At 37.6% G+C, this 26,146-nt stretch overlaps 1 protein-coding gene across 1 annotated transcript in view; it reads right to left on the bottom strand.

Annotated features, from left to right (window-relative positions):
• Positions 1 to 351: 351 nt before the first annotated feature.
• Positions 352 to 26,146, bottom strand: part of UBA2 (ubiquitin like modifier activating enzyme 2) — a 33,821-nt gene continuing 8,026 nt past the window's right edge. Inside the window, exons 6-17 of the mRNA XM_077754665.1 lie at positions 24,576 to 24,697; positions 19,035 to 19,102; positions 18,065 to 18,186; positions 13,602 to 13,701; positions 12,417 to 12,583; positions 10,357 to 10,450; positions 10,157 to 10,269; positions 6,833 to 6,988; positions 4,969 to 5,065; positions 4,361 to 4,466; positions 2,662 to 2,798; positions 352 to 1,211 (exon numbers count right to left, since the gene is read on the bottom strand). Coding sequence (XP_077610791.1) covers positions 1,030 to 1,211; positions 2,662 to 2,798; positions 4,361 to 4,466; positions 4,969 to 5,065; positions 6,833 to 6,988; positions 10,157 to 10,269; positions 10,357 to 10,450; positions 12,417 to 12,583; positions 13,602 to 13,701; positions 18,065 to 18,186; positions 19,035 to 19,102; positions 24,576 to 24,697 — 1,464 coding nt within the window. The 3' untranslated portion in view covers positions 352 to 1,029. The remainder of the gene's footprint in view (positions 1,212 to 2,661; positions 2,799 to 4,360; positions 4,467 to 4,968; positions 5,066 to 6,832; positions 6,989 to 10,156; positions 10,270 to 10,356; positions 10,451 to 12,416; positions 12,584 to 13,601; positions 13,702 to 18,064; positions 18,187 to 19,034; positions 19,103 to 24,575; positions 24,698 to 26,146) is intronic.

Raw genomic sequence — 26,146 nt, 5'->3', positions numbered from 1 at the left:
CTGATGAATCAGGGGGGTGGGGGCTAGGGTTGGGGGGGGCAACCCAGGGAAGACTGCAGAATGAAGACGACTCTGCCCTGCTCTGGAATCTCAAAGCCAAAGTTCTAGGTTACTGGGGCTGGGCAAAGATCACTTAAATGAATTCTCAAAAGGGCAGTTGTTTACAATCTAAACTTAAAAAGCAACACTGCCATTAAAAGTTTTAGTTTAGAAAGTACTCATCTATGGCAAACTGTGGAGATCTTTAACCTTCACACCCACTAGGAGTTTTTAGAAAGGAAGGATTTTGCATGCCTGCAGTAGTATATAAACCCAATAAGGCAGCAGAAACGTGAACTCTGCAGGCACGGATAACAAGTATGCAGATGCCATTTATTTGGTCCATAAGTACAGTGTAGTTGTATTTGAGTTCTACAAAACACCAAATATAAATAACCTGAAACTGTAACAATACACAAAAATCGGCTTCTTACACAGACATACCAGGCAGTACAAGCTGAAAACTTGAGTAAATTAACATTGTTTTACATTAATATACATAGTGCCAGTTAACATTTAAAAACAAGTTTCAATGCATAGCACGTGATACTTCTTTGAATCTGTTTCAGTCAGTTAAGAGTATGAAAATGGTTAGATCTAGGCTAAAAATAATTCTTCTTCTAACCAAAAATAAAGGCATAATATTTATAACCAGGTATCAACTTTACTAAACCACAATATTTTAAAACTGTTAAATGATACCTAAGGGTATTTACATTAAAAAGGCAACATGCATTGTGTTGTTTTCTCATGACTGGTTATGCACACACTTTGTTCAAAGGGCTTTAAAACTATAATCCTACTTTCAACACAGCATACCGCAATGTTTCTAATTGTTCTAGCAAAATGAATGCTTTCAAAGGGAGCAGAATCATCTTCAAGTCACTGGTGTCAATTTTTTCCCTTTGGAACAAAGGACATAACAAATAACCTGGCTCTGCCCAGATGACCTACTGCAGATAAGAAGGTTCTGTTTAGAGGCTTTTCTGTTCAATCTAATGCTATAACATCATCAAGCTCTTCCGTCTGTTCTGTGCGTGACCTCTTTGCACTGATACTCTCTTTCTCATCTAATTTCCTCTTGCGACTTCTCTCTTCTTCGCCAATGTCAGCATTATTTGAAGGACCTTCTTCATCTGAATCAACTATGAGCACATCATCTTGCTCTTGTGCTTATTTCAGGAAAAAAGGAAAAAATGGTTAAAAGTGTGGGCGTTACTAGTGATTCACTAATATTTTATGAAAGTGAAAAGCTGGCATTTCTAATATACACCAAACTTAAGAATGGCTACCCTTAGGGAACCTTCACTTTATACATTTCTGTACTGTTTTAATGTTTTCTGTAACAAGAACCTATTTGTTTTCTAATCTAAACAAAAAACTGTAACAAGCATTTTATAACTCAAATTATTATAGTTCTTTGTTTCTATTTCTCCAACAAAAAAGGGGAGGGTGCATATCCTAATACTGGTAGCGGTGGTAATAATAATAAAACAACAACAACAACAACATATATATAGCACTTACAAGGTGCCAGGAACTGTTCTGAGCACTTTGCATATAACAACTCATTTAATCATCACAACAACCCTATAAAGAAGATAACAATATTATCCGTTTTCTAGAAAAGGAAACTGAGGTACAGAGATTGACTTGCCCAAGGCCACACAATACCAAGAGTTGAGGCCAGGATTCATACCCACACAGTGGGCTCTATAGTGCATGCTCTTAACCTTACACTCCAGTTGGTTTTGTGTACCACCCCCCATCCCACCCCTGCCAAACCAAAGGCAGAGTACCTGCCTATCTTACTCATGACTAGGGCCTCCCAAACCTCATGGTAAGGGATCAATCCATGCATTTCTCAAATTAGGATTTTTAAAAAAACTACCCCAGTCCCTTCCTCATAGGAGGATGATAGACTTTTCCATTTTTGGAGAGGAAAAAAGGTCATGAACCCATGGCTCACAGGTGGGCCATGCTCCAGCCAGTCTCAAGTTCATCTTTAAAATTCTCAGAGAACATGAGAACCAAAACAACCACATTCCAAAGAACACCAAAAACATGGAGTTAAAGAAATGGAAACAGAAGTTAAAAAAAAGTTAACTTTAGTTTCCTGCCTAAAAAAAGAAAGGAGGAGGGTTGTAGGATGTGAGTAGGTAATAAACATCCAAATCTGAGTACAGTAAACAACCAAGCACTAGCACTGAAAAACCAGGGAAACAGAGGCCTCTGATGCACTTTACCAAAGTCATACCGGTTCTCAGAAAACTGTGGAATTCTAAATCTCAACACTTACAGAGCATCTGTTCACTCAAAATAGTGAGATGCATTGATTTGTTTCCCCTAAATGAAACAGGCATACAAAATCCAAAACTACTACTACTAAGAATGAACTGTCTCTGTGCACTAGTAAACTCACTGACACTTCTAGTTTTAAAAACCCACTAACAAAAAATATACATTCAAAGCTCCATTAAAACAACCAATGCCAAACCAATATACACCTTTAACAGATTTTTATTTTATTGTTGAATTCATAAAATACTCAGTTTGTTTCTATATACTGTCTTGCTTGGTGGGTAGTTAACAAACTCCTGGCCGGCTAGGGCCATGACTCACCAGTGGATGTGGAAGGCTGAGCTCCGTCGTCACTGCCATTGGTTATGCTTTTGGCAGCATCTTCAGCCTGTTTGGGCCCCACTTTTTCTGGGGCATCACCAACAACTTCAAATTCAACATCCTTCCCTAGGTCCTCACTGTAAAATAATCACACACTATAAAACTGGAGCCCATGACTATTTACAACAGCAAAGGCATACCAGAGACACTGCTCCTCAAAGCTCTAAGTGCATTTATGATGTATACACCAAATATACAGATGCTGATCTTCAAAAAGCTAAAAATAACACTGCACATAACAAATTTTGTTGATACTTCAAGACTCAAAGTATACTTCAAGTGCTCAATACCAATGACCCTTCAAGTCAGGAAAAAGGTTTTTTTACAAAAAATGTTACATAATTTCTACTTCTAGAGCAGAAAATGGAGTCCAAAACTTTGGGGCCCAATGTTGCTCTTAGGCATTATTTCTTCAGCCAACAGGTGAATAGTCTATACACTCTATCCTGATCTTGACCAAAGTAACTTGAAGTGTAAGGAACAGGGTCACATGAACTCTGCGTCTCTCCCCTGCCAATCTTTACCGACAGTACCCTGATTTTGTAACGCATTCGCAAAAACAAGTATGAAAGTTTAATACATGATTGTCAAACAAAAGACTTACATGTTATAAGGGGGGAGGGTTTTGTTCCCAGAGAGCTAAAAAATAGGATAAAAAAACCACCCTAATCATGCCATCTCTTTAAACACCATCTGATATATTTCCATTTTACTGTAGATCTACTTTGTTTTTTCTTATAAACTTGAATACGAGCACACCACTGACGTCCAATGGTGTCTAAGTGAGGCTAGGGATCATTCCCTAGCAAAAACTTTTACTCAATGGTCTAACTCTGTGAAACTTACACTCCTTACTAATAACTCACATTCAGTCTTCCCTGTCATTTTATGCTTCTTATAAACCTAGTATATAAAATGTGATATTCTCCAAACAACTACACAAATTGTATGTTTGTAGAGAGATGGAAATACTGGCAAAAGAATTAGATGCAGACAGCAACCCTTCACGTTTGTTAGGTGATGCCCTAAAGTCCCAAGTTGATGTGCAATTTAGATGTGTCAATAAGCATGCACAAAAGTGCACTCTGACAGGTAAACACACCGAAGTGGAGGACCATCTGTATTTTAACTGTGTTATACACAAGAAAATACTCTATAAAGCATTTTGAAGTTTTTTTTTAATAAAATGGGCAGAACACTAAAAAACAAATCATGATTCAAAAATCTATAAAGGATAATTTTTTTCATTATCTCATTGTTAAAGATCACAAAATTTTTGTTTTATGAGGGAAATATTTCTTCCCTTCTTCTAATGAATCTTTACAATGGTTGAAATTTTTACTTTAGTTATCAAAATGAACTCACCTCTGATTAGAACTGTTCAAATGCCTGGATTTCTACCTTTTCTAAGTCTTTCTGATCAGACACCACTGGTGACAGTTACCCATTAGCATATTTTGCCTATCCACTTTGGAATTCCCCACGTTTCTCTGCAGGTCAAGCCTCAAGGGAACTTAGTAGCCAACTCAAGAAAATATACTTGTGTGGTTTCAAGTGAACAGCAGGGCTTAAGGGTGAGAAAACATCTTTTTTAAATATTCAAATAATTTCTTACACCTAAAATATTAATAGTTCCCACCTATGAAGGATGTTGATCAATAAAGTGTAGTCCTGAAGGAAATCGTCTGCTTGAAGCCGGCTCCCATTTCTAATTCCAAATTCTGACAGCTTTTTATGATTGTTAGCTAAGAAATTGGAAAGGAATTTAGATACTAAAGTTATATTTCCACGAAGCAGTCACATTAGTTTAAAAAAGGTTAATCCCCCTCTATAAGCTCTCATACACACTCTCTCTCAAAACATAAAAACCCTTAATAGCCTTCAATTACCTTTCCTACCCTAACAGCCAAAGCAATCTTCTCATTACTAATTTAGCTTCCAGGACCCAGGCAAGGACGTTCCTTGTTAGTGGACTAGAGCATCATGGTCACAGTAAACATAACTGTACACTGGGATCTTGAGAAATAGTCCCTGAGACACCCTGGCAATATGGAAGTCCCCAAACCTGGAACTGTAGTGATCCAGCAAGGCAATGCCACCTTGGGAGTGCACTTCCATGACCAAACCTTGCCCCTTTCAGCTGTGATACTGAGTAATACGCACAGTCAACGGACAAACTCATGTTACTTCTTCATGTATACAGTTTCTACCCAAATGAGGAGAGTGAATAAATGGAACGCATAATACCTTCTGTTTCTCCCTCTTCTGAAGATATTAGGATTGTTCCTTTCCCATCTTCAATTTGGACATCTGGTGCTACCATAGCAAATTTTTCTTTCACGATCTAGAAGACAAAAAATTTCAAAATATTAATAGAGATAGTTAAAGACCATTTAAAAAAAACATTTTTTCCCATACTTTCCCCTTCCATTGGAAAGGGGGCAAGTTGTTCTTTAAAACAGCCAGGACATGAGAAAGCCCTGGAAATTCACCCGCTTACTCCATGCCCATGCTGCCTACCTTCTACTACCATGTGTGACCACTGATAATGTTCCTCCAAACTTCCTCCAAAGGGGAGACTGCAAACTCCTGACTGGCTCTTGGTATTCCCCACAGATTAATACCGAGCTAGACTTTTGACATATTTCATCTTAGTCTCTAAACCACCTGTAGCGGAAGATGTTCTGTAGATGGAAAATTTATTAGAAGATGGATTCTTGGATAGTCTTCCTCTTCCCAAGTTCCAGCTCTCTTTAAATTCCATGATGGATCAAGAGTGATAATAATCTGTGAAATCCTAGATGCTCTAAGAAGCAACAGGTGAAGGGCACCTGGGTGGCTCAGTTAGTTAAGCATCTCACTCTTGATTTTGGCTCAGGTCATGATCTCACCACAGTTCGCTGACAGTGTAGAGTCTGTCTGGAATTCTCTCTGTCCCTTTCTTGGTCCCTCCCCAACTCACTCATGCTCTCTCTCAAAATAAATAAATAAACATTAATTTTTTTTTTTTTTTTTTTTTGAGAGACAGACAGAGTGTGAGTAGGGGATGGGCAGAGAGAGGAGACACAGAATCCAAAGCAGGCTCCAGGCTCTGAGCTGTCAGCACAGAGTCCGACGCAGGGCTTGAGCTCACAAACTGCGAGATCATGACCTGAGCCAAAGTCAGCCACTCAGCCGACTGAGCCACCCAGGCGCCCCCAATAATTAAACATTTTAAAAAAATAACAGGGGAATTCTCTAAAGGTCGTATTACTCTACAAATAACGGACTTGCCTTTAAACTCAAAAATGAGTACATACCAGCTACAATTATTTCCTAAGGAAGCAGGTGGGGCAATCACCCTCTGCTGGCCAGTATACCAAATCCTGCTGCTTCTCCATCAAAACAGAAGCTCAAATCAACCTGCCCTATGTAATCAATTCTGGGAGAAAGCCAATTCCCTCTCAGGCACCCTGGGCCTCAAAGGTCTATGCCCCCTATGTCATGATAATGATGATCAACATTATCAGAGAGCAATCTGAAATGATCCCCAAAGTAGGAAGTAGCACCCATTCAGGCCATTTTGGAAATCTTCCCAAACACAGAGAAACTAACTTAACCAATTTAGGAGGAACCTAAGGACCATACCACACACTAAACTTCCATTTCCCTCACCCCAGAGCTCCACTGGTATATCTAGGTGCACAAATGCTGCACTTCCTAAGACGCCAACATAACACAACAAAATCAGGACTATCACTTAGACCATTTAAGGATACCGCCGGTCTGTTAGAAGACACAATTTACACACTATCTGGGAACAGTATCTCTTGCTTGTCAAGAAACTGTGTCACCTCTGTACAATCTGTGGTGCATATTCCATCCAAATTCATCTATTCCTTTCTGGGATGAGGCACATATTCTGGAACCACAGACCGAAACGTAGTAGAACCCAGACAGTAAAGCAACCTAGAATATCAGGGCAACGCACTTCAGCAGTCAGAGTCTTTCAGAGTAATTATGTGCTTTTGTTATCACACTAAAACTATAAAGCAGAAGGGGCCTAGGTTTGCTGTTTTTTAGGAAAGGAAAACAAACAAGCTTGTGGAAGACAACCAGCCCATACACTTACCTTATCCTGTAATGTGAGAACAGTCACTTTGTGTACGTTCAGCCGAACAGTCACCTCTGGCTTGCTGGCACATACGTAACAGTTAGGGTTAGGAGGATCTAGTGCACAAGGCACCAGAAGCTTCTTTCTCGGGTTTGGTTGTTTATTCAAAAAAATCTTTGGAGAAGAAAAAATACAAGCAGAAACCAAAAATCTTATACTTTTATATATCATACAATCTGAAGCCTATGGTCTTGTTTACTGCACAGCCAATGAAAATGACTTAAGTAGGGGCACCTGGGTGGCTCACTTCAGCATCTGACTCTTGATTTTGGCTCAGGTCGTGATCTCATGCCTTGTTGAGTTCAAGCTCCGCATCGGGCTTTATGCTGACAGTGAAGTCTGCTTGGGACTGATACTCTCTCCCCCCACCCTCTGCTCAGCATGCAATTTCTCAAAATAAACTTAAAAAAAAAAAAAAAAAGACGACAAATATTCCCTTCTAGATGGCAGAAAACATAATGAAAATCATGGCCTTTTTAAGAGCCTGATTTTTCTTTCAACTTTCTATTTTATAAATTTTTTAAATGTTTTTTATTTATTTTTGAGAGTCAGAGAGACACTGAGAGCAGGGGAGGGCCAGAGAGAGAGGGAGACGAGCTCCAGGCTCTAAGCTAGCTGTCAGCAGAGCCCGATGCAGGGCTCAAACCCAAGAACGGTGAGATCATGACCTGAGCTGAAGTTGGACACGTAACCGACTGACCCACCCAGGCAAGCTCCTCTTTCAACTTTCTTTCCCAATTAGCTACCATGTGAAAGGCTGTGCTTACGGAAAAGAAATCTTTAAGACTCTAAACTATTCTGCAAACTAACTTAGCAAAAATAAGGGCCTAGCTGTACTCATTTCTGATATCATTAAATCACTTTCTGGGTGTCTTCCTAGAGANAAGCGAAAGTGGGACGCTCAACCGACTAAGCCACCCAGGCGCCCCCCCTAGAGAGTTATTCTTATCCATCTGAAGCCAACCTCTCAATAATATATAGCAATAGCTAATTTCTCCAAATAATGTTAACAATTTCACAGATGCATGGAACCAATATGCTGCTTTTCAACTGGTCTCTGATGACTATGACATTTAACATTTATATAAAGACAAGAAAAAAGTAATGTACTTCAGGCAATATTAATACCTATTTATGATTTCCTGAGCATACAAACAAAAAATCAGCCAACGAAGAAGTTAAATATTGCACTGAAATTTTAAAAAGTCCCAACTAAGGGACACCTAGGTGACTCAATTGGTTAAGAGCCTGACTCTTGATTTCAGCTCATGATCTCCTGGTTCATGAGATCAAGTCCTGCATCAGGCTCTGTGCTTACAGTGTGGAGCCTGCTTGAGACGTTCTTTCCCCTGCCTCTATTCATGCACACATGCGCTCTCTCTTGCTCTCTTACTTTAAAAAAAAAAAAAAAAGGCTCCAACCTCAACCTCATTATTACTACAAAGTTCAGCGAACACTAGCAAATTCAATACAAACCAAAGTCAGAAGAACACTGGAAGCAAATATACAAATTCTTGTTTCATGATGACCATATTAAGTGTGGCGCCTGCTAAGATTAAAGGAACCTCATAGATTCCCCAAGCTTAAAATAAATCCTGGGGTGCCTGGATGGCTTAGTTGGAAGAGCATGTGACTCTGATCTTAGGGTTGTGAGTTTGAGCCCTATGTTGGGTGTAGAAATTACATTAATAAAAAAAAAGTAAATCTTGTGAGAGGAAGTAGTGCTGGGAGGAGGGCTCCTGTAGCAACGGTATTGCTAGCAGTTTGTCATTGTATTGGCAAGGTAAGAGGCAGGACTCAATGGGGAGAACAGATTTGTTTGATCTTAGGCTTCCCTAGGAAGGTTAACTATGCTAAGGGAAACTGACAGTAACGAAAACAACTGCTAACCCTATTAATGCCCAGCTAACACTATTATTCCATCTTAAAATTCACTTATAATGTGAACCAAAAAATCCAGACGAAAGCATCATTGGGGCGCCTGGGTGGCTTAGTCGGTTAAGCGTCCGACTTTCGCTTAGGTCATGATCTCGCGGTTCGTGGGTTCGTGCCCCGCGTCGGGCCCTGTGCTGACTGCCAGCTCAGAGCCTGGAGCCTGTTTCAGAGTCTGTATCTCCCTCTCTCTCTGACCCTCCCCTGCTCACCTTGTCTCTCTCTCTCTCCTAGAAATAAATAAAAAACATTAAAAAAAATAATAATAAAATAAAAGATAAATCTAATCCATCCCTCATGCATGTAGGAACTCTTTAACACAAAACTCCCATAAAGCAAGGACCTGGAAGAGGAGGTGAGTGAAGAAGGAAAAAAATATGTTTCCCACAAAAACAGCAAGAAAAACGATCATGACCTTGTTACTTAGGGGAGCGGGGAAATATCTTCCTTCGTGTTTCATTACAATAAGACAGGACTCATGCAGATTGGCAACCTGGATAGAGGAGCTGAAACACTAAAGCTGAGAATTTAAAAGTAGTCCTGGATTGGTAGGATGCCAGGCACCCAGATATAAACAAACACAAATCCTCTCTGAAGCACACTATCAAGAAGTCGTTAAGAATTGTCAGACACAGTTTTAACAATCACTAATATAATTAAAAACAAAACACAAATCATACACCCCACAAGCCAACAAAATACTGAGATCTAGCAAAAAGGACAGTAGTTTCACCCATAAAAATTTCAGACATCATCAAAGAACATAAGATAGGTTTAAACCAGACAAGGAGATCGAAAAACATAAACAAAACAAAAACATGAACAAAGGAGAGGACTAGAAAAATGACAAAACAAAATTTAGAAACCATAGAGCACTCTTAGAATTGAAAAAAACTTTATAAGGAACCATACAATGAGTCCTCTAAGACTCATTAATTCAAGATTAGTAATTACTGAATTACTCTTAAGAATTCAGTAAAACTCTGGAACTGTTAGAAGTAAACTAGCTTCTAAAATAAAATAAGAGAAGCAAATTTCCTTTTTACTGTAATTTCCAGGAAGCTTAAAAATTAGCTCATAAGGAACAACGGTTTTTCTACTGCTTTCATCTATTTTATTGTTTTAATTTTTTAAATTGTTTAACGTGCTTTTTAGAAGTTACTTTTTTCCCCCTAAAATGTAAACTACTATTAAAAAAGAGGTTGGACAAGGGTGCCTGGCTGGCTCAGTTGGTAGAGCATGGGACTCTGAAACTTAGGGTTGGGAGTTCAAGACCCACATTGGATGGAGAGATTACTTGGGGGGGGGTGGGGGAGAGGTTGAATAAACAACGCAAATAGAAATACTCACTGTTTTACACTGGTCTATTTTTCCTGATAATATCTTCAATCCTTCCAATACTATTAACCCAGCAATCACTGCATTAGTAGTGGCGATAGCAGGAATAATGTTTCCTGCCATTGCTGAAAAACAAAGATTAGTATGTTTAACTGTCAGAAAGGAATAATTTACAATTTTAGGTGATACAACTGAAATACAAAACAACTCACATTTTATATCAAATCTGCTCTTCATAGTCATACTGAAAATATGCATCCTGAGGTTTGCAGCAGAGGTGACAAAATCCATTGCAGATGGGTCATCCTGCCAATAATTTAAACAATTTAACAAGTCTTCCCACAGATTTCCTAATTTGGTTATTATCACCATCAAAATAGTACTCTCACATGTCTAAAACACCATACACAGTCAACTAGAACAAGAGATGGCCTAGCAGGAGAAGTCAGTCCTCATAAAGCCTTAGAGTAGCATGGAGAATGGATGAGTTGGGTGCGGGCAGGGTCTCACTATCAACTCCTTGGATCCAGGGATGTAGCCTGACAAGAATGCCAAGGGGAGCCTGGGTAGCTCAGTGGGCTAGGAGTCCAACTCTTGATTTTGGCTCAGGTCATGATCTCCCAGTTCATGGGATCATCAACAGCAGGCTCACAATTAGTGCAGAGCCTGCTTGGGATTCTGTCCCTCCCCCTGCTCACTAGCTCTCTTTCTCGCTTAATAAACAAACATTTAAAAAGAAAAGAATGCCAAGACCCACCAGGCCTCTAGGAACTCAGTCCCACTTAAATGAGTGCAGTGGAGACTAAGTGTATAGACCAGAACACCAATTCCACTCACTGACGATGGCAACACTTTCCCAGGTGCATCAGTCAGTAATGGAAGGTTGTTTGACAACAGACTGTAGGCAAAGAGGTAAAGGCTTTTTAGAGGAAACGGTTTCATTAAAAACTCAAAACATCTGGACTACACCTCTTGGCTTTCCCCTCTCCAAATTCTTCATATATATCACTCTCCTATATTTGCTGCTTCTTTTCACATATGGCAATACAACAAATGTTTCCCTTTGACAATTTGTATTCTTCCTGAAATTTTATCTTAGTCTTAGATTTCAGCAAAGTTTGCTGCTTCACTAAGAACATAGTATCCTAGCCTATAATTCAGAAGCACTAAAGTAGAGAAGAGAAACCACTGAGAGGATGTGAATTCTCTACACACTCTCTGGCTGGCTGACCTCTGGCAAATGAAATTCTTTAACTATTAGGGAAAATTATAGAAATATTTCAAAAGGTTGTGATAAAGAATAAGTATGACTATTTAACAGTAGCCAACACAGTATACACAGGTACTTCCCTAGGCAATATCCATTAGGTGTAGATTCAATCAAAGGATAACAACTACCAGTTTCACAGTTTCATTATCTAGCCCTGTGTACAGAAGAAAACTACCCAAATCACTATTATAATCGTAACAATGAAAATATATATTTAATAGTTAAATCTTTATACAACATAAACCCAAAAGAATGTTTGCAAGAATCCCAAAAATAAAGTTAGCTTCAGTTTAGTTGTCTAATTCAACCAAAGTTTCAAACTTTGCACAGAATTATCATCTTAGCTTAGTAAAACTGACCAAACTCTTCCCCTTACTGTAACAACTCATGGCAAATCTCTACCATCATAGAAACATAAAAATTTTATCACAGATAAATCACTTATAGACACAGAAAACACTGATTACAATTAAATTAAAATTAATTCATCAAATTTCAAAATATTACACCTAACCACAAAATACTACTAAATACTATTTTAACTTGTAAGAATAATTACATTTAATTTTTGTATTTAGAGGCCTCAGACCTTTAACTATTTCAACAGAAGAGCAATGTTATTACTTTTTAAGCTCATTAGCTATTGTCTCCAAAGGATTTTATGACTTCTTTTAACATATCTGTATTACAAAAGAAGTTTTTTTTAAGTCAGTGAAACATTTTTCTCCAGTAAATTCACATTATTTCTCCAGTCAATAGAATTATAAACCACAAACCCATTATCAGAATCTAAAAATGAAGTTTTATATTACTTGAATTCACATACAGAAAATTCATAGTTCAGTGTAGTAATCAGAGGTGAAAACATCCAAACAAAATCAATACTATGTTCTCAAATTCTGGTAGGGTAAATGATATCCAAAAAATTACTAGTTTCTGGTTACAGTTCAAGAACTAAACTAAGCATGTGATATAGAATTGCCACATATTTTCAAAACGAACCTTGTCCCATATGAGCTCAGCTCCATCCCCCTTTTCTGCTAAATTAACTCTCAAAGTCTCAATGCTCTTTGAAAAAAGACGTGCATAGCTCTTTACATCTAGAACCTGCTGGTCTTTCAGACCTAACTGAGGTTCATTTTGTTGATCTGATGCATTGGTTTCTTCTCCTAAGGGAAAAAAAATATTAGAAATTTCACTATTAAATATCATGTGTTTGTTTTATTTAACAATTTAATGCCTGACCAATGAGAAAGTCAGTATGAAACAAATTCTGTTAAAATAATTATCAGGATGCAACAAATATTTGTGGAAGAAAGTGTTAATACTGAGATGGGAAAGTTCCAAGATGGTCTCAGAACGTCACTGGGTTACTGGGGAATTCAAAGATATGCCTAGCACACAGTTAGCACTCAGTAAGTGGAAGCTATCAGAACCTTACTTGAATTTAGTCCATAAAGTCAAATATTCATTACTGTGGAGAACTGCTGACACCCCAAATCTCCTGGGACTCTCTAAGTTTCAGTGTGCTGAAACTTAGCTATTACATAGTTGACCACTGCTATGTAATATAATTCAGATAAGAATGATAACTACTACAATAGTTTTTTTCACATTTAAAATTACAAATACATCCCTATATGAAATCTTAAAGAGATATTCATACAGAGGTACAAAGATACATGTACATATTTACTTAGCACAACACTTTATTTCAGGGAAAATATGAAACAAATAAAGGTTAACCAAGTGATTAGTAAAATAGGGGGCACTACTTAAATAATACTGACTGGAAAGAGCAAGCATGAATCTATGAACAGTATGATTCCATTTATTTAAAGTACATACACAAATGTCCTTTGTTTCTATGCACAGAGCAGAACTACAAACACATTCCCTAAATGTTAATAGTGGCTATTTCTCTAGGTGATAAGATTTCCAGCTATCTCCCTTCATCATGTTTCTAAACTTTGAATTTCTTACAATGAAATTCAAGGCATTTAAAGATTTCAGGTAAGAGAATTTCCAATTTAGGTATTCCAGAAACTGAAAAAATTTTTAAAAGTTTATTTATTTAAGTAATCTCTACACCTAATGTGGGGTTTGCAATCACAGCCCTAAGAGATCAAGAGCCACATGCTCTTCTGACTGAGCCAGACAGGGTGCCCCATAAAATATATTCTTTACCTTGACTTTGTACTTCAGCCCAGTCCAATGGAACTGGAGGTTTCCTTTTCCGCCACAGCTTGTCCATTGTCAACAGATACCGGATATCATCTTTAAAAAGCTTAAAAATAAAATAACTTAATTAAATAAAATCCCACAAATCCTATAGCCCCCTATGCTAAAAAAAAAATACCATTATCATTGCTGACTTACTGTACATATCACACCGTTAAATAGTCTGATTTCAAGTCATGCCCTATACCAACAGATCAATTTCCTAAAGATAAAAAAACCCTCACAAAACTTAAACCTTATATAAAAAATTTTTTTACACAGAACCTTGCTTTTGAAATAGTGAAGGAAATGCTGAGGGCAACAGAGAAAGGGAACTCTGATCACTGCTCACTGCACCTGTTCTCCCAAGTCACCTCTCCTAGGCACGCCTAAAGCCCCAAAGATCCATTGGAAGCAAAATCACATTAACCAAGGAGCTAAATAAACACATATCAACTCCACAAGAATTGAATAAAATTACTGAGCCTAGAGATATCAGTTAACAATACCTTCAACTTTGTGGGTATACAGCAATAAATAAACATTTTAAAAGTACTCAAAACCAGATCTTAACCATCTGTAAAATCTTTGAAATGTGGTCTGTCTCCACACCAAAGCTCATAAATAAAACAATTACTATTTCTACCCACTCCTGAAGCTCAAAACCAATTACTATTTAAAAAATGGTATAAACATTACTGAGAGATATCACATGAATGGCACTACCTTGTGGTAGAATTTCAGATGACTTTTAGTATTTTTACTTTTTCCTTAGTTGTATTTTCTATTGTTAGTTTAGTCAATACATTTACTGTGTCAGCTATTAATTTAAAATTGGCTTAGTAAAAATAATTAGAACTTAGTTCTATCAATATATATTCAATTCTATCAATATTCATTAACTATCCTTAAATCTTTAGAAAAGCAGCCAAATATACAAATAGCTAGAATACAATTTAGAGTGAAAATCACATAGCTTTGAGTACTAGCAGGAACTTTGTCCTAGAGGAATAAGGAAAGAGGTCAAGGAGACAGTAACTTCTGAAATAGGTACACAGATAAGGAAATGAGAAGCTCATCATTATTTGGGTAACAAATGTAGTTAGAGACATGTTGTAGAGGACCTTAAGTGATTGGCTGGAAAGCCTCCCAAGCAATGGGGAATTAGTGTGATTTTCCAGGAACAAGCTCCAAGGCCATGATCCAATTATTAGATACTGGGAAGCCCTCAGAGTTCTGTTTTAAACCCTCTTCATGCTCTTTTCTCTTTCTATAGGCCTATGAATCCCAGTTTAAACCTCTCTGCTTGCCTTTAGAATCACCTGTCCTTACTCTAATATTCCACAGGAATCTCAAAATTGACTCTACTGTCTTCTGTCCTCTAACCCCTACGCAACCCACCTGCTTCCCACCTTACCAATCTCAGAGAATGGCATCCTGTTCATTCTGCTGCCCAACAGGAAACCAGTTATCATTCTTGTTCTTCACTGTTCCTCACCTTAAATATTCTAAGTCCTGTGGAATCTTTTTCTCCACACTACACTGGGAATACAGATGGGCTGTACTCCGGGTACACCACTGCACAACCCCAGAAGACAACTTCCCATCCTGACTACAGTTGGAACCATCAGGTCGTAGAGTGCACAGCATACTGGCTATATCCTCATAGTGATCCTGTAGAGTACTTCTGAATGGATTCCCAGTGCCCTTGCATAACATCCTTGTCATGACCTAGGAAGTCCTGCCTGATCCAGCCTCGGCTTATGTTTCCAGCTCTCTTACTGCTTTCCCCTTTAATGAGAACTGTTTCAGTTTTTCAACCTGAGGCTTTCTTTGTGTATGTAGCATTCTTATCCCCATCCCTATTCTTTATAATCTTGGGTTGAAATATCACATCCTCTGGAAAGTCCCTTTTGAACCCTCTTACTAGGTCTAATAACGTTAAATAATATGTAGGTTAAGTCTACTTAATATTAAAGGGTTCCAATACATCTGAACTTAGTATCACAACATTCTGAATATATTACTTGTTCAATGTTTAACTTTCCCTTTGAAGTATGAGTTACCTACAAAGAGCTGGGGCCCTATTTTCTGTCTTGTTCACCACCCTATCTCCTGTCAGAGTGGTGACTGGCACATAGCAGATGCTTAGTTACCTACTAAACAGACTGGAGATGTACTTCAGATTATGTTGGCATTCAACTGTTGCTCAAACTGGAATGGAAATAGGTATACATACAGACACCAGTTTAGAAAATTTTGTCATTATCCATTATAAAGTACATTTTAAGCACAATGAAAATCCATTTTCCAAAGAAAAGGCTGCAATGAGGAATTAAACGCAACAGGTTTAAGAGTCAACCAGGAGCACCTGGGTGGCTCAGTCAGTTAAGCGTCCGACTCTTGATTTTAGCTCAGATCATGATCTCACAGTTCATGTGTTTGAGCCCTGCATCTCCCTCCACATTGACAGTGCAGTCTGCTTGGGATTCTCTCTCTGCCTCTCCCCCACTTATGCGCTTGGTCTCTCAAAATAAAGAAACTTAAAAAAAAAAAGTCAATCTATGACATCTCTTGCACTGAGGAAAAGAGAGGAAATATAAACCCAAGAGAGTAGTAGGCCATTTATTTAGGACAGCGGGACCTGTGCAAGTTGGAAAGCAGACAGAAAGAGCTAGGAAAGATCAGGATGAAGGAAAGAGAGAAAACACTAAGACTAAGATGAGAAATTAAATCAGCAGAATATAGTGATAAAGAAAAATTTCAGAAGCAGCAAGAAAAAAAGACAGTAACTTACAAGGAAAACTCCATAAGGCTACAAGATTTTTCAGCAGAAACTTTGCAAGCCAGAGGGAGTGACATGATATGCTTAAAGAGTTGAATGGGAAAAATCCACAGCCAAGAATACTAGAGGAAGACTATCGTTCAGAATAGGAGAGATCAAGAGTGTCCAGACAAACCAAATCTAAAGGAGTTCATGACCACTAAATCAGCCCTGTAAGAAATATTAAAAGGGACTCTGAACGGGAGAGATCAAAAGTGACAGAATGAAAGCAGAAAACACAAAAGCAGTAAAAAAATGAGTATTTCTATAGAAAGCCATGGAACTCAGAAAATAAAAGGTATAAAATATATAACTAAAAGTTGTGGAGAAGTGGCATAAAGAATGGGGTTAAACTTAAACCAACAACTTCAACAGACTGCTACATGCAGAAGATATATACAAACCTAACGGTATATATCAAAACTAATAACATGAGACAAAAAAGGATCAGAAAAAATCTTCAGAAACCACAAAAATGAGAACACATTTGGTGGAATGAACAGCAGGATGGAAGAAGCAGAGGAACACATTAGTTACCTGAAAGAGTAATGGAAAGTAATCAAGCTGAGCAAAAGAGAAAAAAGAATTATGCAAAATGAAAATAGTACTTAAGAGTACTGAGTGACTCCATTAAACATAATTAATATTTGTATTATAGGAGTCCCAGAAGAGGAGAGAGAAAAGGGGGCAGAAAATGTATCTGAAGAAGTAACAGTTCCCTAATCTGGTAAAGGAAATAGATATTCAGATCCAGGGAAGACAAGAATGCCCATCAAAATCAACAAAAGCAGATCCACACCAAAACATACTGTAAGTAAATTGGCAAGATATAGTGAAAAATAAGTAGTATAAGACTAAGGTACAGGGGAAGGAAAAGTATTTTCTTTACTCCAAAAGAGAGCTCTCAAGCAGCAGAAGGGAAAAGAATGTGCATGAAGTGGGACACTCTCTGAACAGGTACATTTTGTGGAATGGCTTCAAACCTGTTAATATTTCCTTAATTTATCATCTGCTCAGTGAGGATGTTTAGAGTATACAGGCACTTTAAGAAAAGCTGAGAAATCTTCAAGTGTCCATTATGATAAACTTGCTGGGGAGTAAAAGCAAAAGAAGTAAAAAGACTTTTAAACACAGACACGAAGACCTACCTGGGCTACAATTAGACAGAGCCAATTAAAAGTCCTGTAGATTTCTCTAAAAATATTCAGCAGGCAAATATGTACTAATGAAGAGGGATTCAGCCAAGAACAAGCAGATTAGGGATTGAAGAGCAATTTAGTACATGTCAAATTCCCAGGAGATTTGAGCAGGAAAAGGACAGAAGACAAGAAATAGCAGGACCCAAAGGTCAATTATAAGGAAAACTAAAAAGTTCAGTGAAAGTGAGGGAAGGAAAGCAGACGAGTGTATAAGCGAGCCTCCAATTTTAATTCCTATGAAGATACTGATTTAACATGAGAGCTAAAATTTTAAGACACAATTATCCTGATGACATCAATCAACTTATTAAGATATCATTAAGCATTAAAAGAAGCATATTTCAATTTCATGTACTACTTTAAAACAAAGTAAGTCTATCCATAATTATAAAGAAAACAAACTGAACCTTCGTAAAAAGTTTAACCGGATCATATCCAGTTGATTTAGCCCATTCTTTAGTGGAAATACGTTTAATGTCACCATCTTCGTTAGATGCTCTGGCTCTGGCTTCAGCTTCCATTGGTTCCCCTACAAAACAAACACTATTTCATTTTCAACTGTAATAAATGTAAAGCTAAGCTCTCAGCTACCTTTGGAGAAAAAAGTCATTCACGGAAGTCACCTACACATGACCCAATCTGAGTTCAAAGAGAAAGGAAAATAATATGCTCATCAGCATCTTTTCCTCCCTCAGTTTCTGAAGGCCAAATATAGAGCAGTTTAGATTACAAGTACTGACTTGTAATCAGATCTGAAAACAACTCTCAGCTCTACTTACTACATTCGTGAAATTTCTCTGCACCTTGTCTTTAGTAGTAAAACAGGACTACTCACTTATTAAAACACTGTTTCAAAGATGGAAGAATACGGGGTGCCTAAGTGACTCAGGTAAGAGTCTGGCTCTTGATTTCAGCTCAGGTCATGATCTCACTGTTGGTGGCTTCCATCCCTGTGTGGGGCTCTGCATCGACATCAGGGGGCCTGCTTGGGATTCTCTCTCCCTCTTTTTAAATGTTTATTTATTTTTGAGAGAGAGAGAGAGAGAGAGAGAGAGAGAGAGAGAGAGAGAGAGAGAGAATGGGGGAGGGGAAAAGAGAAAGGGAGACACAGAATCCAAAGCAGACTCCAGGCTCCGGGCTGTCAGCACAGAGCTGGATGTGGGGTTCAAACTTACGAACCATGAGATCATGACCTGAGCTGAAGTCGGACGCTTAACCGACTGAGCCGCTCAGGCACCTCTCCCTCTCTCTCTTAAACGTGTAATATACTATCTAACACATAACAGCAATTTTTTTCTCCTCTTATGCTATCAATATTAAGCTAGCAAAATAAAGGTAGTGCTCACTAAATAAGAGGACATATCCCAGTCTACTCACAGGAAGCTTCAGGGTCAGCTCTGTCAGGGGATACTTCTTGATCAGCATCTTCTTCCCCAAACAACTGGCTATATAAAAAGAGCAGGAAATATTTATGTACAATAAAATACTATTAACAAACCTTTACTTTTCTTATTTCCCCCCAAAACAACTAATTAAGAATATTCTAAATCTTTAGGAGAAATGAATAATAAATAATTGATAAATTATATTTCATAAACTTAAAAGCATTAAAGCAACCTGTTTAGATAGTTTGAATCCTCATTTCAACCATAACACAAGGCAGGCTAAATTTTGTAGACCTATATTCATTCCTATTATCTTGGCACTGCAAATTCCTACATTTAAATCTTTGATCAAGAGACAGGTGAGCAGGGATGCCTGGGTGGCTAAACGTCCTTTTCTCAAGTACTTGACATATAAGAAAGGTATCTTGTTGGAGGAATCCTTCACAGAATTGGAAAAAAAAGGCAATCATCTCAAAGTTCCTGATACACTTTACGAGTCCACTTGCTTCTGAAAGTCACTGTACCAATTTTCATCCACACAACGGCATGTAAGAGCTCCTATCACTTTGCTTCTTCTCTAATGTCTTGTGAAACTACTGAGTATAAAAAGGTATCTTATTGTGATTTTATTCTTAATTTTCCAAGTTAGTCATAAAATTGAACATATCTTCATTTGCTTATTGCCTATTTGGGTTTCCCTTGAAGGGAAAAGTTCCTGTTCACATTATTTTGTCAGGTTTTCTTTTTCTTACTCATTACAGGAATATGTCCTACAATCATAATTTTTAGTTGACTTTGTGTTGCAAACATTTTCTCATATATAATGTCTTTTCATAAGACATTTAATGAATTTGAATGAATCAAGGTTTTCTTTTACGGTTAGTACTTTGTCTTGAGAAGTTGTTCCCTAACTCCAAGGCTAAAGATTTCCCCCCTTTATTATAAAGATTTGGTTTTTCCTTTCACATCTAAATACTTAATCCATCTAGATTTAATTTTTATATACTATTTTAAGTAAAGAATATAATATTTTTCCACATTGATAATGAATTGTCCTACCTTTTACTTAATCCCTTCTTTCATCTGGGATCTCCTATGCAACCTTGGTCATGAGTTCTGCACTGTCCCAATGGTCTGTTTTCCTATCTCTGCACCAGCCACACACTGTAAGTTACTTTTAGCTTTTATTAAACCTTGACACCCATTAGAACAAGTCACCTCAACTTACTCTTCTCCAGGAATGTTTGTTTAGGCCTTATTCTCGACATAAATTTTACAATCAGCTGAATGAATTCTACTAAAAGCCCTGATGAGATTTTATTTGGAATTACATTTGAATCTATAGATCAACTTGGGAGATCAATGACACATACTTTCCTTTTATACTTCCTTTTATGTTCGAGTACTCACTAGTTTTCCATATTGGGTCTTACAAATCTTAAGATTTATTCTCAGGTATTTCAAGTTTTCTGATGCTTCACATTTAATTACCTTTAATATTTAATTATATGCTTTTATAGTGACTTATCTACTTTTATATTTTCTAACTGCATGATAATGTATATAGACAGAAATGCAGTCTTTTAGTTGGCCATGTTGCTAAACTGTCATTATTTCTAATAATTTGTCTATAGATTCTTTGGAGCTTTTCATGGAGGTAACTATACAGTATGGAAACAACAATGGTTTGTTTTCTTCCTTTCCCAATTCTTAATTCTACATTTTCTTTTTATTATGCTGGCTAGGATCTTTATTACAACACCAAATAGCAGCAGCAGTAATGGCATCCTCATGCCATCTTGGATTACAAAGGAGATGCTTTATAATATTTATCCTTAAAATAATGCTTGCATTAAGCATATGAATGGTAAATAATGGAGGTTTCTGACTATTGGGAGTGTGCAGACAAGCAAGGGGAGGAAGCTAAAACGATCCACGTAGTAATGGACTAGAGTTCGGAGAGACACCAGTATGAATTCATCTTTAGCTTAATATAGATAGATAGATGGTAAGATACAGATATGTTTGTAAATCTGTGTGTATATATATACAGATTAGTATAAAAAGATTTTTTGCTCTGTTGGCTAAGAGGGCCTAAAAGAAATGATACCTAATAGCAATGGCAAGCATTATCCGGGTTTCTTTTTTTTTTTTTTAATGTTTTATTTATTTCTAGGAGAGAGAGAGAGACAGCGTGAGCAGGGGAGGGCCAGAGAGAGAGGGAGTCACAGACTCTGAAACAGGCTCCAGGCTCTGAGCTGGCAGTCAGCATAGAGCCCGATGCGGGGCTCAAACCCACGAACCGCGAGATCATGACCTGAGCGAAAGTCGGACGCTTAACCGACTAAGCCACCCAGGCACCCCGCATTATCCGGGTTTCTAATGCCATTCTTCAATAAAAGGAAACCAGGGCTCCTTGGAGAAAGGCCTGATACGATGGCAGGAAATAGACATGATGAGCCTGGAGCATCTTCTAGTACCAGAAAGCAAGGAATTGCTCCCCAAACCCCACCACACGCTGATGGCAGTATGTCTAAGAGCACAGAGCCAACAGAAAACAGCTCCCAATGGCCAAAGTCAGAACAATCTAAGCAACAAAATACCCTATTGGATTATAACTCTAAGTATAAAATATATTAAATGAGCCCACATTGATGTAAATGATTGAATAAATCAATAAATGGGTGAGAAGAGACAAACCTAGGCATAAGAACTAGATATACTGCCCTCAAGGAAATAGAACACAGCTCCCATTCCTTAGGTGCAGACTGTATACAGTGACTTCCTTCCAAAGAGCACGGTACAATATAGAAAGTGGGGGTGGGAGGGGCACCTGGGTGGCTCCGTCAGTTAAGTGTCCGACTTAGGCTCAGGTCATGATCTCATGGCTAGTGAGTTCAAGCCCTGCACTGGGCTCTGTGTTGACAGCTCAGAGCCTGGAGCCTGCTTCGGTTTCTGTGTTTCCCTCTCTTTCTGCCCCTTCCCCGCTCACTGTCTCCTCTTTCAAAAATAAATAAACATTAAAAAAGCAAGAAACTTTACAATGGAGAAACCTGACAAACACTACCTTAGCTAAGTGGCCAAGGCTGACATTAACAGTCATAAATCTTATCAATAATATAGCCTTCATAAGATGTGATGAAAATGGCAATTTACCTACCTCTTTGATTTCCCTCTCAATAGCTGAAAATGATAGTATCATGAAAAAAAGTTTCAATAGTGGGGCATCCTACAAAATACCCGACCAGTACTCCTCCAGACTATCAAGGTCATCAAAAACGAGGAAAGTCTGAGAAACTGTCACAGCCAAAGGAGGCCTAAAGAGACATGATAGACAACTAATGGTAATATGGTATCCTGGAACAGAAAAGGGACAGTGGGTAAAAACGAAGGACTCTCTAAACTATGAAGGCCAGTTAATAATAAAGTTACTAATAGTGGCTCAATGATTGTTACATGTGTATCATATATGCTAATAGAGAAAACTGGGTGTGGGAACTCTATCTTTCCAATTTTTCTGTAAATCTGAAACCATTCTAAAATCTGTTAAAAAGAAAAAAGTTTGCTAAATAAGGCCTACAAGTATATTTTTTGTGAAATTTCATCGTTATATCATTATTTGTATACGCTTCTGAATGCATATACATTATACCTTAATTAAAAAATAAAGAAAATCAGTGTTTGCTTGTTTAATTTAACGAGGCTCCATGCCCAAGGTGGGGCTTGAATTCACAACCTGGAGATTAAAGGTCGCATTGCATGCTTTACTGAGCTAGCCAGGCTCCCCGAAAACCAGTGTTTGCCGTAGGTTTGTAAAAGGTATCTTTTATCAGGTTAATAGAAAGTTTTCTTCATATTTTATTAACAATTTTTGTCACGAGGGGACACCTGGCTGGCTCAACTGGTGGAGCGTGCGACTCTTGAGCTTGGGGGTTGTAAATTCAAGCCCCATGCTGGGTATAGAGATTACTTCAAAACAATTTTTGTCATGAATGGGTGTTTGCTAAATTTTACCATATGCTTTTTCTGCATCTATGAAGGCTATCCAGTTTCTCTTTATTTTCTTAATGAAGTGAATGACATGTTTTAAATTATGCTTATATTCTTGGAATAAATATAACCTAGTAGTGGTATACTTTTTGTCTTACACAATTCTAGATTTGTACACAAATACTTTGTATAGGATTTTTGCATCTGTATTTATAAATGACAATGTCCTGAAATTTTCCTTTTATTCCATAATGGCCTTAACTGGTTTTGTTATCAAAGACACCAGCGTCCCATTAATACAAACTAAGAGGTATTGCATTTTGGGGACGCCTGGGTGGTTCAGTCGGTTAAGCGTCCAACTTCAGCTCAGGTCATGATCTTACATTTTGTGAGTCTGAGCCTAACATCACGCTCCATGCTGACAGCTCAGAGCCTGGAGCCTGCTTCAGATTCTGTGTCTCCTCTCTCTGCCCCACCCCGACTTGTGCTCTATCTCTGTCTCTCTACTAAGTTTTTAAAAATGAACTTTTCCAGATCAATAAAATTTTCAGTATACTGGCATGGTCTTTTTATTAACATCCTTTTATTCTTTACTATCATTTAAATCTGTGCTAAGATTACATTCCCCATTTAGTTATTAATCTCTCCTCTCCTTTTCATGATCAAACTCAACAAAATATTTTTTCCCTCTTATCTCAATTATATCCTTCTTGCTAATTTCTTTGAGTTTATCCTGTCTTTTTCTAATCTAAGTTGGATCCTTAGCTCATTAACGTTCATCTTTCGGGGCACCTGGATGGCTCAGTCAGTTAAGCGTCCGACTTCGGCTCAAATCATGATCTCACGGTTTGTGGGTTCGAGCCCCGTGTTGGGCTCTGTGCTGACAGCTAGCTCAGAGCCTGGAGCTTGTTTCAGATTCTGTATCTCCCTCTCTCTCTGACCCTCCCCTGCTCATGCTGTCTCTCTCTCTCTCTCTCAGAAATAAATAAAACATAAAAAAAATTAAATAAAAAAAGTTCATCTTTCTCCAAGTATGTAAGCCTAAAATTTTTTTTCCAACTACCATATTCAGTGCATCCAAGTTTCATATGTAGTACTTTCATAAACACTGCAAAGAATTTTAATTTCCACTATTTTTTAACCACTGAGTTAAAAACAGGCATGCTATGTTGACTGAATTTAATGTACCAAAATGTCTCCACCATATTTAAAAGAATATTCATTGAAGGGAGCCTGGGTGGCTCAGTCAGTTAAGTGTCTAATTCTTGATTTTGGCTCCAGTCATAATCTCACAGCTCATGAGTTAGAGCACCACACTGGGCTCTGGGCTGACAGCACAGAGCTTGCTTGAGAGTCTCTCCCTGCCTCCCTCCCTCCCTCTCTGCCCCTCTCCAGCTCATGCTCTCTCTCAAAATAAATAAACTCTTTAAAAATAAATAAATAAAAGAATATTCATCGTAATCACTCCACGAGATTTAAATAAAAACGGCCCCTTTCCTATCACGAGTATTGAAAATATACCCAGAAATATATATACTCTTACTTGAACAAATACTTTGCCCAAACGATGCAATGAATAGGTTCTGAAGGTGTGTTACGAATTGTACAGCCAGGAAAAGTTCTCTGGGTAGGTTTGGGATGACACTCATAACACTCAGTTACACCCTGCAAAATCAGAATATGAGAAAAACATTCATTTACCCCATGATGGTAGTTTTTGAACATTATTGAGGAATATCATCATAAACATTCATTCATCTACATTCCAACTGGGTTTTACACTGTCAAGGAAATTTTAAAATATTAGTGACTCCAAAATTCTAACTTCACAGACGAGGAACTATAACAAATGTGAAGTGAATCAATCACACTCACAGATAAGTGTAAGCCAGGATTTCTCTGACTCCTGGCCCAGTGAGCACCACTTACAGCAAGCCAAAGAAAATTATTGCACCTGAATATCTAATACAAGTTTACCTTAACACTTACGTTCATACTAAATAAAAGAAAATTTACTAGAAAAACAAACAACAGCTTTCTAACCAATTATCTGTCAAATGTGTGGACCTCCATTATTTAAATATTATCCACTATATTCATATTACCTTATAATCTCCTAAAAACTAAGCAAATTAAATTCTGGTACAAAATTTGGTACAAAAGGCAAATTAAATTTTGCCTTTCGGCAAATTAAAAATAATTATTACTTTCAGGAACTACCTAGATACACAAAATTCCTGATTATTACCAAACCAAACACTCTTCATTTTGTTGATCTAGAGTTACATTTCTTTTTTTTTTTGCATTTTATTTTTTAAAATTTTAGTTAACATATAGTGCAATTCTGGCTTCAGGAAGAATTCATTTAGGCTTACATTTTAATTTGCACCATAAGGAATCCTTGGAAAAAGTCTATGGTACATATAACAATTTTTCAAAACCATCAAGTGAATATTCCTCATTTGAGCAATTCTCAACCTCAGTCTTAACACATACTAGTATCTTAGGGTCACGTTAATAAGCAATGTCTTTCTAATAATGGTTAAAGAACCAAAACTTTAGGGGAGCCTGGGTGGCTCAGTATAACTTCAGCTGAGGTCATGATCTCAGTTTCTGAGTTGGAGCCCCATATCCGGCTTTCTGCGGTCAACACAGAGCCCACATGGATCCTCTCTCTGCCCCTTCCCCACTGGCTCACACATGCACTTTCTCACTCTCTCAAAAAGGAACCTTAAAAAAAAGAACTAAACCTGGCAAATAGTGTTTTAACACAAATGGCAGCAGACCCAGGTTTTTTTTCCGTAATACCATTTCTGGTGTCCTCTGAATAAGCTTTCTTGGGGGCAGCCATCCCTCAAATCACAATAGAAAAAAAGAGAACTACTGTTTTGACCTATGAATAGATCCTGAAGGATTCCACTGATTCAACTAAAATTTAACACACATTGATATTTACAACAGTCTTTGTAGAATGATACTAAATAAGCTTCCAAGAGTAGTATTTATCAGCTAAAACAAATGAAGCACAGTCACAATTTTCAACTGCCAAATAATGGACAAAAATAGCAAATTAAGCCGAGTGTAATTCCTTTCGGTTTCAAAACCTGTAAAATG

Source organism: Crocuta crocuta, unplaced genomic scaffold (assembly GCF_008692635.1).
Source record: "Crocuta crocuta isolate KB4526 unplaced genomic scaffold, BGI_CrCroc_1.0 scaffold121, whole genome shotgun sequence".
NCBI classification, from domain to species: domain Eukaryota; kingdom Metazoa; phylum Chordata; class Mammalia; order Carnivora; family Hyaenidae; genus Crocuta; species Crocuta crocuta.
The sequence above is the reverse complement of the archived record's forward strand: the minus strand, read 5'-3'. Positions and strand labels throughout refer to the sequence as shown.